Source organism: Labeo rohita, chromosome 17 (assembly GCF_022985175.1).
Source record: "Labeo rohita strain BAU-BD-2019 chromosome 17, IGBB_LRoh.1.0, whole genome shotgun sequence".
NCBI lineage: Eukaryota > Metazoa > Chordata > Actinopteri > Cypriniformes > Cyprinidae > Labeo > Labeo rohita.
Window position 1 is genome coordinate 26375774 of NC_066885.1, and position 16542 is coordinate 26392315.

At 37.6% G+C, this 16542-nt stretch overlaps 1 protein-coding gene across 5 annotated transcripts in view; it reads right to left on the bottom strand.

Annotated features, from left to right (window-relative positions):
• Positions 1 to 16542, bottom strand: part of kif26ab (kinesin family member 26Ab) — a 108012-nt gene that overhangs the window by 18789 nt on the left and 72681 nt on the right. For 4 of the 5 annotated variants that reach the window (XM_051133175.1, XM_051133176.1, XM_051133177.1 and 1 more), the window contains one exon: positions 307 to 490. In XM_051133175.1, the coding sequence (XP_050989132.1) occupies positions 307 to 490 (184 nt within the window). Of the gene's footprint in view, positions 1 to 306; positions 491 to 5612; positions 6188 to 16542 lie in introns of those variants that run through there. The other variant, XM_051133178.1, reaches the window with a different exon arrangement.

Sequence of the window (16542 nt, forward strand, 5' to 3'; positions counted from 1 at the left end):
TCTTCATCACTATATATATACTGTAATATGGTGCTAAAGACAAACCCTCTGGACAGTGAGGAGGGGTGGTGTGTAGATGCTCAACAACTTGCTACTCTTGGCCACGATCCCAATCCGGGATCCCAAACACACAATCTGTTCATCATCAGCAAAATAACCGTCGCTTCTATTTGGGTTTGAATGGATAATGGATGCTGAGTATTTCAAACATTTCGTAAAAGACTAATGGTGAGAATTCCCAATCTACAATCTAAATGGTGAAGTTAAAAGAAGAAAGCGTTTGATGTGGTGCGGTGGGTTTCTAACCTTGCCCATGCCAGGGTTCTCCTTGGCCTTTGACCCCGCCCTGAGCAGACATGGTGGAGCAGGTGGAGGTGAAAACTGGAGGACAGCACTAAAGTTAGTAGGGTAGATGGAGGGCTCCTGGGGGTATACCAGTGGCGGCTGCTGCTTCTTCCGCTTGGATGACAGATTCAGCTTCTGAGCAGCCCTGAGACAATAGACAAAAATATAACACAGATTAAGAGCTTATAATATTGAATCAAATTAATGCAATTCGCATTTTCATTATTTTTTGGTTCTGGCAATTCACGCCAGATCACCCATGTTTACAAATAACAAAGACTTATTCAGCAACTAATCCAGTCACACATGACTTTGGTTATCCAATCATAATGTAGATCGTTTACACTGACGTTTTAGAGATACAGTAGCAAGAACAGTTCAGTTCTAATAGGTTTGGCAAGGGGCGAAAAACAACATTTTGGTATTTAAAAAAGTACAAAGGCAAAAAAAAAAAGGTATTTTTAGCTTTAAAACGAAAGCTTTATTTAAGCAGTCAACCGAAATCTCAAACCCAGTTGCTCTGTCAAAGGGGGTTCCATTAAAATCAAGCCAAAACCCTTTGTCACCACAGCGAAAGTGATTTTTCAAGGAACCCTACATGTTTTAAGAATATTCCTTTTCTCTCAGACAGAGGGGTGTATGTACGAGAAAAATCATTTTTGGTCTTTCCCTGATTGATTTAATGGTAGAGCTTGACATTTAAAACTCAATGCTATAAAATCAGACCTGAAAGGTCAAAAGCCCCCTATCGCATTGCCAAAGTAAACACAGACCAACTCCCTCTTTCTCCACAGGCAGCCTTCCACCTCTTTATTTCACAACTAAATAGGCACACTGTGCTCAGAAACCCTTGAAAAATGTCCTCTAAAAATGTAAAACTGAGTCTAATGGGGTCAGCCCAGTAGTTAGCCCTAACATTAGCCATTTGCTAAGTGTGGCTTTACAGTGACCCAGTTACACTCTGGAAATTAATCTAAAAATCTATGTGAGATGTCACTACTGTACCTAAGAAGTGGTAGTGGTAGCATTGGCAGTGTTAAGACCTTTACCCCAAGCAACAAGATCTTTTCAATTCCCAACAAGCTATATCATAAGACTGAACTTTACAATTCCTCTTCTGATTGAATGAACCTATGAGTAAAATCACAACGTGAGAGAAACGAAGTGTAAGTGAGGGAAATTGAAAGGCTGGGAGCGAGAGAGTGAAAAACCAAAGGCTATCAAGTGACGTTTTAGGGCTTAGCTCACATTAAGAGGTGCATTAAGGCTGTTCTCTTGGGCTGAAGTGTAACAGTGGAGAACTAACTAAAGGAAAGCTGTCCGCAGCAGTCTTTAACCATGACCGACTGATCACACTAAATGCAGCGATAATCAAAAGTGAAGCACAGTGAAAATCACACTCTGAACAATACTTATGCTAAGAGCACACATTATGGCAGCACACTGAATCTCAAATGTAATTGCCATCCCACTGTTCCTTTTTCATCCCTTATGAAGAACATTTTTTAAAAGAAGTAAAGAATAACACATCAGGTAAAATGTGACCACATGATGTGACCGTTAGATAAATGACTTATATATTCTTTGGATATTTATTAGATAAGTCAGATAACAACTTGCACTAGCGCAAACTGCCTTTTGGCGTTAAAATAGTATTGTCAGGATTTACTAAAGACACGCAGTGAAGAATCAGCGCTGAAAAGGAGCAAGACTGTATTGAACATGCATTTCAGATGCTAAATTTATGGGTGGAAAGTATTAAAATGAATCACGCAACACGATTTACTAACATTTGCGCATGTCAAATTACTGGTATTTGCGCCATTATTTAAAGTCTTAAAGAAGACAGTAATTTGCGCTGCTCTTGGTATATTGCGCTGACCATTATGGAAATGAGATGTTGTGTCTGTGTTCTTTAATGTGCACGTTGTCAGTAAATCACACACAGAATTTTCCCCATCCATCAGCACTTTTATGGAATATCGCTCTAACGCTAATTTGCCCTGTTTAGTAAATCTGGCCCTAAAAGCGAAACAAAAATTTGCATCGTGTTATCGCTCTAGATTACTCACAGGGTGTCTAAAAGCGCTACCCTCGGCTAGCGTCCCCTACTCTGGCAACTGATGGTTTGATTTGATTTGGTTTGAATTGATGTTGAGCTCACAGGCCTTTTTGAGATACTCTAACCCCATGTCACCCTCACTCTGGTGGGCATGGGAGTAGGTTGACGCCCGCTACTCTGGGAATTGACGTTTCTCCATAACCATGGATGCTGAGCTCCAGGGGTCTTTTTGAGACACTCTAGCCCCACGTAAGCCTCACTCTGGTGGGCATGGGAGTAGGTTGACGCCCCTTACTCCAGGAATTGATGGTTCTCCATAACCATGGATGCTGTGCTCCAGGGGTCTTTTTGAGACACTCTAGCCCAACGTAAGCCTCACTCTGGTGGCCATGAGAGTAGGTTGACGCCCCCTACTCTGGGAATTGATGGTTCTCCATAACCATGGATGCTGAGCTCTAGGGGTCTTTTTGAGACACTCTAGTGCCACGTAACCCTCACTTTGGTGGGCATGGTAGTAGGTTGACACCCCCTACTCTGGGAATTGATGGTTCTCCAAAACCCCAAAACCCCAAGCTGAGCTCTAGGGGTCTTTTTGAGAGATTCTAGCCCCACCAGACGCATCAAAGCGTAAATAAGCTCATCGCTGATTGGCTTGCATGACAAAGCGTCATGCAAAGGCACGATTGAGGTGTTCATCGCGTGTTCAGAACAATCGGGTCGCCAGGCATTAATTAGCGTCTTCAAATTAACAATCTACTCATGTGAATAGTTAAATTTGCTTTTGGTGTTACATATACAAACGTGTAACACCATTACATATTCAAAGCATGTGAGTGTACAAATCTTGATTTTTTTTTTTCCCCAAAATGTTTTAAAGAAAAAAATCTAAGCTAAAAAAGTACTTGTTTAAAAATATCATGAATTATTAATTCGTAAAGACAAGTATGTTTTGGGAATTCAACTCAACAGTAACATTTTACAAGCATAACTAGCCTGAACTAAGATCAAATTATTTTCTATTTTTAATTTTTAAAAGATGTACTGACCTTGACACAAATATGTTTTATTGTTTTACTGCTTTATTTTTATTAATTAATTTATTTAATGGTATATTGGTTGCACCACATGACTGTTGTTCACAAAATATAACAATTTCAGAAATTCTGAAATAATTGTGTAATTTTGTGTGCTAATAATGTTTGTATAACCTGTGATAACATAAAATCAAATGAAAGTCAGGAGATGGGAAAGCAGAAGAGAACAAGAGGGAGTTAGTAAAACTGGGCATTATAGAGTGTGCTTGTGACAATAAATGTCTGTCTTTTCTTTTCTTTTTTTCTCTCTCTTTGACACACAAGCCCTGATCATTAGTGTAGGCACCAGCCCTTTGGACGTTCATGTGTGTGTTCCCCAGTATGTCTGGCAATTCTACACCCTTTTTTCTCTCTACCCTTCTCTGCATCATTCCATACCTCTAGAAGTGACAACCCCTCCCTTTCTTTTTTCTCTCCCTCCATTTTCTCCGCCCCACCCCTCTTTTCTCCAGCTCCGTTCGGCCCTCCGCGTCAAGCCCAAGAGCGCACTCAGAGAACACACCGCTGGCTGATGAAATAATTATAACATCCAGGAGGAATACAGGAGCGGCCCCTCCCCGGAGAACTGAGCAACTCACAAGAGGATGCAAGTGTGTGTGTGTGTGTGTGTGTGTGTGTGCATCTGCATGTGTACAAACAGACGAAGGGGATTAAAGAAATGTGTGAGCACTGCATTCAGAAAGCAAAAAAACAAAGCAACAGACAGAATCAGAAACATGAAGTTTTTGTGTGTGAGATGTAACGTGCAAATATTTCTCTCGTAAAATTATCTTCAAGAAAAAATCTAATAATATATGAATTTTAAAAAATGTGTTGACATTTATAATTGGTTTGACCAGAAATGTTATGAATAAAATAATAAAAAAATGAAATAAATAAAATAAAATAAAATAAAATCTTTTTTGCTTTAAATCTGGCAATCTGATAAAAAAAATAAATAAATAAAATAGTAATAATAATAATAATAATAATAATAATAATAATAATAATAATAATATCTATATATATATATATATATATATATATATATATATATATATATATATATATACATATACACACACACACACACACACACACAAATACTAATTAAAATAAAATAAGTATTAATTTGATAATTGTGATATTTTTTCAGTTGAAATGATTGTTCTAGATAATAATAATAATAATAATAATAATTATTATTATTATTATTATTATTATTATTGTTATTATTATTATTATTATTATTATGATTGTTATTATTATTATTATTAATTTGTTTATTTTATTAATTTATTTTTTGTTATTAATTTGACTTTTTTTACCCAGTGCATAATGTGTATCTCTCTGATTTACATCTTTTATGTGTGCTTAATGTTTTTAAACAAATAAAATTTAAAAAGTAAATAAAATAAATAAATAAATAAAAGTAATTAATTTATTGCTTTATAAATAAATAAATAAATAAATTTAATTTAAAAATAATTTAATTATTTAATTAATTTAGAGATGTTCAGATATTTTCATTGAAAAACATTAGTTTGTAGTGGATGAACAGAATGAGTATTTTGCTATTTTCTGTTCAATTCCCACAAGTTGGAGAGGGTTGCAATTAAATGCTAGTACAGTAAAAAAAAAAAAAAAAACACTTCACAAATCCACACCAACAGCTCAAGCATTCTCATCACGCACACATGAACACTAATGCTGAAATTAATTGCTTGTTGAAACACACATGCTCTTTCTCTCTCCCTTTCTCTTTCATTCTCCCCATCTCCACGGAAAAAAAAAAAAATCCTGGCTCAGTTCATGAATGGAGAGCGGCTATAAAGCACACGTCCATGTGCTTGCACTTTCTACTTGTCCACCTGCTCAAGCTCACTGCAGCACGCACACGCACATGCTACGCTAAACAAACATGCTTTGACATGTTTCCGCAGTCAAGGAGCAATCCATATCCCAAGTATGTATAAACAATCAGACAGCAGCCTTTGTAGAGTTTGGCAGGTGAGCTCAGAGGACGGAGCAAGAATTCCTGACGTTAAGACGGGTGTGTTGCAACTGACATCTATGGGTCAAACCCCCCCCCACACACACACAGATAGAGAAAAAGCTTTGAAAGTACTCACACTTCTTTCCAATCCATCATCTAACGTATTCACAACTCATAGCCAGAATAACGCAGACGGGATGCAAAAAAACGGTGCTGTCTGTGCGTCCATACCCACATTTTGCCTTCAAAAAAGAATGGTTAAAAAACAAACTAGTGAAAAAGTCACTGCAACTAGTTCCCCGGTGATCACTGCCCATTCTCAGTGCGCAAACATCTGCAGATGATAAAAGTTTGAAGTCATTACGTTATCTCCAGAACTTTTCTTCTTCACGTTCATGTCATTTAATTCCTCGTTGCACCATCCAGCAGCACCAAACCTCTCTGCGTTTAATGCTTTCTCTCCCTGGAACAATCTTTGTCAGTTAGTCCGTTTCTGGTGTCAGCCATCCCGGTCCTTTTTGTCATCTATCCCTCTTTGTATCCGTCTCGCGGAGGAGAGGGGCTGGAATCCAGCAGTCGGGATTCGCCTCTTGCTGCCGGAGGAGTGCTGGCAGCTGCCCTGCACTCAAACACGCGCACGATTCCTCCCTCTCTCTTTCTTTACACAGTCCAGCCCCTTTTCACTCCCCACGGCCAGAAAAGGAATCAGAGCTTTGCGAACACTCTCTCGCTCTCCCTCACTCACCCTCTCACACACACACACACACACACACACACACACACATGCCCCTTACTGCATGAATTCTTCATGTGTGAAGGGTCTCTTTTTTATTCTACCCCAGACTTCAAACAGATTTGCTTAGTATGTGCTGCATGCCTGTCTGTTTGTCTATGTGTGTGTGTAACTGCTTTAGGTGATTTGTATGTGTGTGGAGAAGTGTGTGTGTAGTTTTATGTGTGTTTGAAAAAGTAAAGAAAATTTGGTTTCAAATAAATAAATAAATAAGCCTTGCTTGGGGAATATTGGAAAACAATTTTTGCCAGAGGAAATGTGTATATGTGTGTTATCTGTTTTAGGTGTTTTTGTTGTTGTTGTTGTTTGTTTGTTTGTTTGTTTGTTTTTTATGTGTGTGGAAGGGAGGAAGTGTTTTATATGCTTGTTTAAAAAAAATATACATATTTCTTTCTATGAATTGTTCTGTAATCTAGCACTAAAAAAAATAGATATAGATATATATAATGTGTGTGTGTGTGTATATTAATATGATTTGTTTCTGTTGAAATGATGTTTGTTTGTTTGTTCTAGTTTACAGAGCAATTCTTAGAAAGAAATATGTATTTCATTTTATATGTTGTTATATATATATATATATATATATATATATATATATATATATTATTATTACTATTATTAATTGTTGTTATATATTTTTCCCACTGAAATTATGTTTGTTTTTATGCATTTTTATATGTATTTTATTTTATTTTATTTATTTTATAAATATGTGTTGTTTATAAATACGTTATTCTACAACTAACAAACAAATATTCATAAATAAATAAATAAATAATAATAATAATAATAATAATAATAATAATAATAATTATTATTATTATTATTATTATTATTTATTTATTTATTTATTTAGGACATTTTTGTTTTTTGTTTTGTTTTGTTTTTGTTGTTGTTGTTGTTTTTACCCAGTGCATAATCTGTGTGTGTCTCTCTGATTTACATATTTTATGTGTGTTTCTTTTTCTTTTTCTTTTTCTTTGGATTTGGTAACAAACAAACAAACAAACAAACAAACAATAAATAAACAAATAAATAACCTTGCACTAGGGATATTCAAATATTACCGTTTTTTATTGGAACACTGCTTTTTGACAGTGTGTGTGTGTGTTTATATAAACAAATTGGTTGCTAGGCTGTTCTGTCTGGTTGTTAGGGCATTTTTAAGTGGTTTATAGGGCATTTCAGACACCGGCTAAAGTCTCTTCAATATTCTGGCCTTAAAAATTTAACAAGTGCCTCATTCAGTGTAAGTCTATGGATTTTTTTTTTTGCTTGTTTTATTGTCCGCTAGGATGTTTGAGTAACAAGCAGTAACAGCACGCTTCTTTTCAACAAGCAAGCTGCACAATTTAAGGTATCATTCGTGTCTGTACCACAAACAACATGGGAGGAGCTACACGCTAAAGGTTAATACTGAGTGTTAGGGGTTTGTTCAAATTAGCCTTAGCGAGCGCCGCTAACAAAAGAAAATACAGGGCGCGAGGAAGTGTGTTTGTCCACGTCCTGCACCTGTGTCTCCGTGTGTGCTGAAAATCTCATTAAGTGTTTGCATTGTGACAAACATAATTGCTCTGACGGGTGGGATAAAGCTATTAATTATCGAGGACGTGAAATAAGCACACAGCATATGCTAGGTGTGGCGTAGAATAGTGTGTGTTCAGGTGTACAGAAAATCAAACATCTATGGGCGACCACCACTTTAAAATCATATTCCAGACACATACGGTGCTTAGAGATGCCCTTGGCCTGTGGGTAAGGGCAAGATGGGGGGAAAGCAGGAAAGCAGCAGCTGGAACAAGTCTAAGCTCTTTATGTGAGAGAGATCTATTCCCTAAACTGCTAATTTGAGCTGAGGAGCAGGAGTGAGACAGAGAAAGGAGAGAGAATGTTTGTGAGAGACTCATTTTCTGTAGGTCTGTAGCGCGGCTCGCACTCCACCACCACCACCACCAGCACCCCCCTAACACACTGCCCTACATATCAACACAGAGCTCAGACTCCCACTGCCGCCCACCGCTAGCCAAGAGACGGGCACAATCAAAGCTCCCTAGGTGCACAGACTAGATGACTGAAATTATGTACTCTGATAACGCTTTAAAAGGAAAATCTGTCTTGCTGGAAAGATGTTCTCTCTGGTGTGAAAAAAAAAAAAAAAACTGCTGAGAGCAGCCCACAAAAGCACCGATTTGTAAGATAAAAAGCAAAATTAAATTTTAAATTCTCTGGAAAAAAAAATGTTTCACTGTTAAAATAAAATAAAATAAAATAAAATAAAACTCAAACTGTTCACGGTCAATAGTTAAACATTTATTTATTTAAAAAAAAAACATACAGAAATGTCAATGAATGCATGCAATAAAATATTGAACTGCTTATAACAAAGGAGACACTTAATAAAATATGAATAATAACTTTACATAGTTTTAAGCTTAGAACAAGAAAAAAAATCATTACAACTTTCTGTAAAAATTTCAAGTCCATGTTAAGAGTAAATGGAAAATAAAATAAAATAAAATAATTAAAGAAATATAGACACCATTCTGTATTTTGATCTTTGTTTGAATTAACCATTTATATATATATATATATATATATAGATAGATAGATAGATAGATAGATAGATAGATTTTCTTTTTTTGAAAGGATTTTTCTTTTCCTGACAGGATTTAAGGATATAAAGTGATAGTTATGGAAATTATTTAAATAAATAATTACATGCTGTCCCAGTACTCAAGAAACAGTGATGGACGAGCAATCAGTTTCTCCAACTCTCCACAACGAATAGCATGGAAACTATGTACAAATGGCTAAAATAAATGGCATACATGGTTGTCAAGCGATATAAAAGGTGCTTTGAGCTTTTGTTGAAATCAGAATGGATTTGAGTGTGTGTGGACACAGGGTTGTGGGCTGAGGAAGGGGATTTTGAGAGTGTGTGGATGTGTGAACCAATGCACGTATCATGCCTGGCTTGCTTATCTACTGTTGTGAGAGCCAAACCATTTGGCTTGTTGTCAATAATCTTTGCAGGCAGCCCTCTCTGCCTTTCAGCTTTTGTCAAATTAGAAAGAGGAATTCCTCAAGCCGACTGAGTCATTAGCCTGTAGAGCCATTAGCTTGTAGTAAGGATTTCTGCCTGTCTTTCTCTTCGGCCAGATAGCCTTTGTAGCTAATTGCCATGTTGGCCCTATTTACCATCCTTGACATTTCTTTTATAGCAACAAGGTCTTTTTTCTTTCTCTTGACAAAGGATAACAAAGCTCCGGACACTATGGATCACCGTGAGTGATATCCGACTACATTACTAACATTTCCGCACCTGTATCTCCAACTATCATCCATCACTGTAAGATCAGCAGGTTGTTTACAACAAACAAATGTGTTTTTATCAAACTACAAACAAATCTAAAAATATGGCACAAAATGCTATGGGATCAATGTAGATGATATTTGCAATGAACCCCAATTTAATAAAAAAACAACCCCAGCTACTTCAATTCTATACATTTTGAAAATCAGAGCCAAAACATACCCAGTACATTGATTAATATTGGGAAAATAAAAAACTATTTTCAGTATAACTGGTCATAGTCTCTTCTCTGTTTTATCAATGAAGGTACATTAAGTCCTTTATCACTTACTAAAGCAATGAATGTGCCAATCAAGGCTTAACTTCTTCCTATGATTAAGGCACTGTGACATCACTTCATGGACATTGCAAGATGATGTCATACTCTTTCACACACAGCAACAGGCCTGAAACAAGATTTAGTAATCAGGTCAAAAGGCTAAGAGAAGAAACCCATGAGTCACAGAGAGAGCTTTCAGCGTCCGACAAGATTCATCAAGTTATTGCAACAGTTTGCAGTACAGTAAGAGAGTTTGCACGTGCATGTTGAGTATTCAAGTAGTCAGACAATAATTAACACACCCAAAGTTCATTCATACAACTACATATGACTTTATTGTAAAAGGAAGATGTTTAGCAGAACGTTCAAGCTGCTCTTTTCCATACAATGAAAGTGAGCCACAGTTGTCTCAGGTTCATATCTACTTTTATTCAATGGTAAAAAGCAGAAAGGACATTCTCCTGAACATAGCCATTCACACTACAAGCAAGAGAGTCTGGATTGACAAAATAATGTTTATCTTTACGTATGTAGCCTACAATAATTAACTTTCTTACATTAACATGTCTCTCTTACAGTTGAGGTCAAAAGTTTACATACGCATTGCAGAATCTGCAAAAATGCGGTATGACGGTATGATTTTGAGATCCATCTTTTCACACTGAGGACAACTGAGGGACTCATATGCAACTATTACAGAAGGTTCAAATGCACATTTTTCTTATTTTGCCTAATTATCATATATAATGTAATTGTATATGTAATAGTTGCATATGAGTCCCTTAGTTGTCCTTGGTGTGAAAAGATGCATCTAAAAATCATATAGACATTGTTGGGTTCAAATACACAAAAATAGTGAAAAACCAAAGAATTTGTGAGACCTGAAGGATTTTTCTGAAGAACAGAGGATAGTTTAACTGTTCAGGACAAACAAGGGACTCATGAACAACTATCACTAAACATAAAAATCCTGTGGATCCTTCAAGTAACAACACAGACTGTAACTGTAACAACTCAACTGTAATACCTGATTTACTACTGTTTAAAAGTTTCTTCTAGCCATAGATGCAACATAAGACATGTGAGACAGGACTTCTTTAAATAACCAAAGACATATGGAGTTGGCTGTACAGTAACTGGGAGTCTTAAGTTTCTTTCCCACGGAAGTAAGAAACTGTGTTGTGACAGAATGAAACCCAGAAAGAGTATGTGAGAAAGTTTTAAGTGATGTTGGTCCACAGCTGCACACTGACTGAAACGATCTCACATTATGCTTTAGTGCTGAAGAGGGTTAAAACAGTAGTGCAAAGCAAAAATCTCAGTGTAAAGGAGGTACTAAGTACAAAAGTAAGAAAAGAATAAACTGGAATAATTAGATGGACAGTACTGAGATTCTTTTGTTGCAAACAGCGGGAAAGGGGGGCTGCTCTCAACCTCCATTACTAAACACTTCCTTCGAGCACTTATGACCTGAGGCGTCAGTCACCCGGTAACATTATCCCTCATTAAAACAGAGTGTACATGAGAGCATGCTGTGTGATATCTGTAAAATTGGAGCATTATGTCAATACGAAAATCACCACAGGGCAGCTTTGTCTGTTCATTGCGCTACTACGGTAAAATATAGCCTAATCATAATGTAGTGTAGCTCATAATTAACCATAAGTCATTGAGATATGCTACTGCATATTGCAATTGCGCAAATGAGATCAGATGCGCTGTAGAGTTTCTTAGTCCCCCTTGTGGAGAGAATATATGCTATAAAAACTGGCCAGGTCAGTTATTAAATACAATTAGCATGATGAATTATTATTAGAAACTAAGAACTATAGAAATTATTTTCTGTGGTAACTGCCAGAATGTCAAAATGCTGTCTGTTTAATATATAAATAAATTAATACATTTAAAAACAGTTAACATTTCCAACACATGTACCAAGAAGATTAAAAATAATAGTAATGATAATCCAAAGATCCAAAGATGCATGAAACAGAAAACACAGTGTGAAAAATCATGAAAAGTAGGGACAAAGGACAGGGTGGAAGGAGAATAAAAAGCATAAAATTGCATCAAATGTGTAGAGAGTGAGGGACGGAAATGTATGGAGAGACAGAAGGGAGGGGGAGGTTGAGCACGAGACACAGAGGTGAAAAACCAGAGAGCCAAAAATCAGAAAATGAGATGGAAATTAAAAAGAAAGAGGGTGAGGACCTCCTGAGAGTGAAGAGAGACAGAACACGTCCAGAAAGTGAGAAAGAGAGAGAGCTGTCTCAAAGGTAGATAGCGAGAGTGCTCGAGTGATCAGTCTGGTCTTTGTATTTTGGCTGGGAGCCAGTCAGCGGCTGTCTGAATGGAGGTAAATCATTTTGAGCCTGAGAGTAGCACATTGAAAAATGATCACTCGAGTCGGGCCGGGCTCAGCTAGGGATTGTCTCGTTCCCTAGGCGGGCCCAGGATGGAAATCCCCAGCCAGACCCAAATAAATGAAGCAGTCTGAATCTAAATGGAAAATGTTCTAATTAAAAAGAAAAAAGGACAAGAAAATCCCCAAGAATTATTGTACTGGGAAACACTGTGATTCTTTAGACTATGTTTATATTTGCATGCTAATCCGTTTATCTATTTTATACAAAGTAATTTCATGAACTTTTACACTGCTTGAATAGGACAGTGCAACATTCTAAACCAACTGGCTGGCTGACTTGTTCAAATTTCTTTTAAAAACATTTAAATCTGTTGCAAATAGCCTGAAAACTCTACACACTCTGGACTTTTCTTAAATCAACTTCCTGAGATGCATTATGAGATGATTTTTCCAACATTAGTTCCCAAGCAAGCTGATTGCTCATTTTTGTTGGTCTCCCAGCATGGTCAGGCTGACTATTGACTGGTTCCAGATGGGTTTGGGGCAGCTTTCAGCTGGTCAGGATATGAGACCAGCTGGCCACACAGCTAAACATCAGCTTGGCCAAGATAGGCCTCCAACTAAGACAAGGGTGTCCAAACTTGGTCCTAGAGGTCCACGGTCCTGCAGATTTTGGCTCCAGCCCTAATTAAACACACCTGAACCAGCTAATCAAGGTCTTCCTAGGCATGCTACAAACTTTTAAGCAGGTATACTGAGGCAAGTTGGAGCTAAACACTGCAGGACACTGGCCCTCCAGGACCAAGTTTGGACATCCATGAGGTAAGACCAGCTAACCAACATAGGCTCGATTAAGTGAGGGCTCTTCAACTCCAGTCCTGGAGGGCCAGTGTCCTGCAGACTTTAGTACTAATCCCAATGTAACCCACCTGCCTATAATTTGCAAGTGATTTTGAACACCTGCACTGAAGATCTTGATAAGCTTGTTCGGTGTGTTTGGTTAGGGCAGGGGTGTCCAAACCTTTTCCTGAAGGGCCACTTTCCAAGAATTGAGCTCCAGAATTGAGCTCCAACACACCTGCCTAGTGATCCTGGAGACCTTAATTAGCTGGTTCAGGTGTGTTTAATTAGGATTGGACCTAAACTCTGTAGGACAGAGGCCCTACAGAAACAAGATTGGACACCTCTTGGTTAGGGATAAGATGAAAATATACTCTCTTGTCGGTGTTCCCCTCCAGCTCACGGACAATTTGCATGAGATCATTTTCATCTTTAGTAGTCTGCTGATGTGTGCACAGCCTGATATTTGGTAAGTTAAAAAGCCTTGATTTAAAGTGATAGTTCACCCAAAAATGAAAATTCTGTCAATAATTACTCACCCTCATGTCGTTCCAAACCCGTAAGACCTTCGTTTATCTTCAGAACACAAATTAAGATATTTTTGATGAAACCCAGGAGCTTTCTGACCCTGCATAGACAGCAACACAACTACCATGTTCAAGGCCCAGAAAGGTAGTAAGGACTAGGGCTTCCCCCCTAATAGGCGACTAACCGTCGACGAGAAGAAGCTTGGTCGCTTAGTCGAAGAAAAAAAAATTCCACAGGAAGTGGTGAAGTCACTTCATGGACAGATTGTTAACAGCTGGTCTATGTGGTAATACAGTACACCAGGCAGGACATCCAAACACTTACCTATCAAGAATGGCTTTTCATCTGAAATATGTAAGTAGTAGCAACTTTACATGGCTGCTCAATCTAATGTTAAAGAAAATAGAAAAATATGTACTATTGAAGTGTCGCTAGCTGAATAGTAGCACATTTACTGCATGACAGATTGTATGCACCCAGAATAACAACAAAAGATTGCACTTTTGTAAAATAATGAAAGAAACAGGATGTGCTTTCTGCCGTCTCGGTTTTATGTGACCTTGAGCACAAAACTTCGAAATATCTACATATAAATGAACCAATTCAAATAGAAAATAAATATTCTCAGATTATGTAATCCATACGAAACATGCATACAGGTGCATTCACTACTGCAGAGATGACAAGTCAGTGTCGCAGTGTCGAAACTCTCGGATTTAATTAAAAATATCTAAAATTTGTTATCCAAAGATGAACAAAGATCTTACGGGTTTGGAATGACATGAGGGTGAATAATTAATGACAAAATTTTCATTTTTGGGTGAACTAACCCTCTACAAATCCCTCTACTACTCTACAAGACCAGTATGTCTGTTTAGTAAACATTCTGTATGTTTTAACTGTTTGTTGTGGGTTTGCGGCCTATTGTGCATTCACTAGCATGCTTGGCTAGCATCTAGGTGCTAACGCTTCAGTTCCTGCTTCCTGTGCTAGTTTTGTGGCTCATAAAACAGTAAAATAAAAATCAAAGTACCAGCAAACATGTCCACAAAGTCAAGCCTACCACCTTCAATAATAGCAACAGCAAGAAAAGAAAGCATGATTCTGTTTACAGTGCATGAAAAAAGGCCACCAAAGCATTTTCAAGAGGGGGCAAGCAAGTAAACGAGACAAGCATTGTTGTCTTTTTGCTGTTCCTGAATTACCCCCTCAATAGCATCTATGAAGAGACAGGATGTGCAGCTAATCCAGGCTTGGCTTGTTGTGGTTTAGCCACGGTGGGGAGGCAGAACAGAAGCCATAAACATAGCCAGGGTTTTTTGTTATTTAATGAGTTGCAGCGTTCAATCCTGAGCCCCTGGGGTAAAGCTCTGGAAAGCCACAAAATGAAGATAGTAATGGGGTTGTCATATTTTTTTGAAGATGCTCTCTTTTTATTCATGTGAGGTGTAGACTGGTTGCTCTCCCAGAGTTTGTTTAAAAGCACAGCAAGCTAACGTTTAAGGAAGATCAATTCCATTTTAGCAGAAAACTGACAGATAACCAAAACTCACGTCGCTCTCGCACACTCCCTCTCCCTGTTTACAAAGATTACCATCTACTTTCATCTCATTCGTGATACATCTCTCTATCTCTTCCCTCTGCACTGCTGGGATTTGTTCTACAGGTAGGCAACCCGCAGCATCGGGTTTCACTAAAAGGGTGTTGAGGAAAAGGAATTTAATTACAGGACAAGTGCGTGGAACGGAACAATCCTGTCTCCACACGCTACAAAAAGTGCAACCCAATTTAGGAAGGAGTCGGTGAATCTAGCTGACGCCGCAAGGTCCGATTAGACGCCTGGCATGCTCTTGACCAGAACCTTGAACTATGTTTACGTCATTACCAAGTTTTAGCTGTTTCAGACCCAAAACTAATTGTGTATAACTGACTGTTACAAATTACGGTCACTTTGCCCACTAGGTACAAACAGAAGCTTTGCAACGTAGGGTGGCCAAGCCCTGTAGATAGGGGAAGGGGACAACAAGAGCATCCTACCGCTATACCTCACCTCAGCATTCATTCATTAATCACTGTCTGGCAGGGAGGACACCTAACGCTTATTTATTTGCACTCTTTCACTCGGAGGCTATCACAACAAACAACCCCAGTGGCTGCTGGGAATATTTGCGCATGATTAATCAGAGACGGCCTGGAACAACAGGGTAGGAGATGAAGAGGGGAAAGAAAGAAAGAAAGAAAGTGACCAGGGAAAGGGTAGAGGACAGAGGAAAAACAGATGTGCCGGAAAGAGGGCTGGGGGATGAAGGTTGCCTTTTGGTTGTCATGGGCTCATCTGAATAATATGGAAGCAAGAGAGAGTTTAGGTAAACATAAGGATTGACAGTCAAATAAAATATTTATTTAATATTAAGTGCATATAAAATAATGAATAAAAATTCAAATTGCCCATGCTAATAAATTATAATTAAAAAATAAAAATAAAAAATAAGAGGAAAAAAAAATCTATTTTATGGACACGCTTTTGCCACTGTCCCCCTCTGTTGTTTGCATTAACATTTCTATGAATTATGGTGTTTTGCAGTGTGCATATTTCACTTTTTGTGCTTTGATGATAATTCAATTTCACCATATAAAAATGCTAATTATATTAAAGTTGTTAAATGCCCCATCTGGGTTTGATTTATAAACACTTAAGCCATAAGTTGGGTCTGTTAAATGAGATTGTGTGTACTGCAGCACAAATAACGTTTTTTTTTAATCATTTTTTAGAAATATTTTTAAATGCCAAACTGATACAATGCATTAATGTTTAAAAAACGTATAATAAAATTATTACGTTAACAACTTGATTCTGACAATCCTAGTCAAAAATATCCAGGTAAAGACAGAAGGCAGTGTAAACACC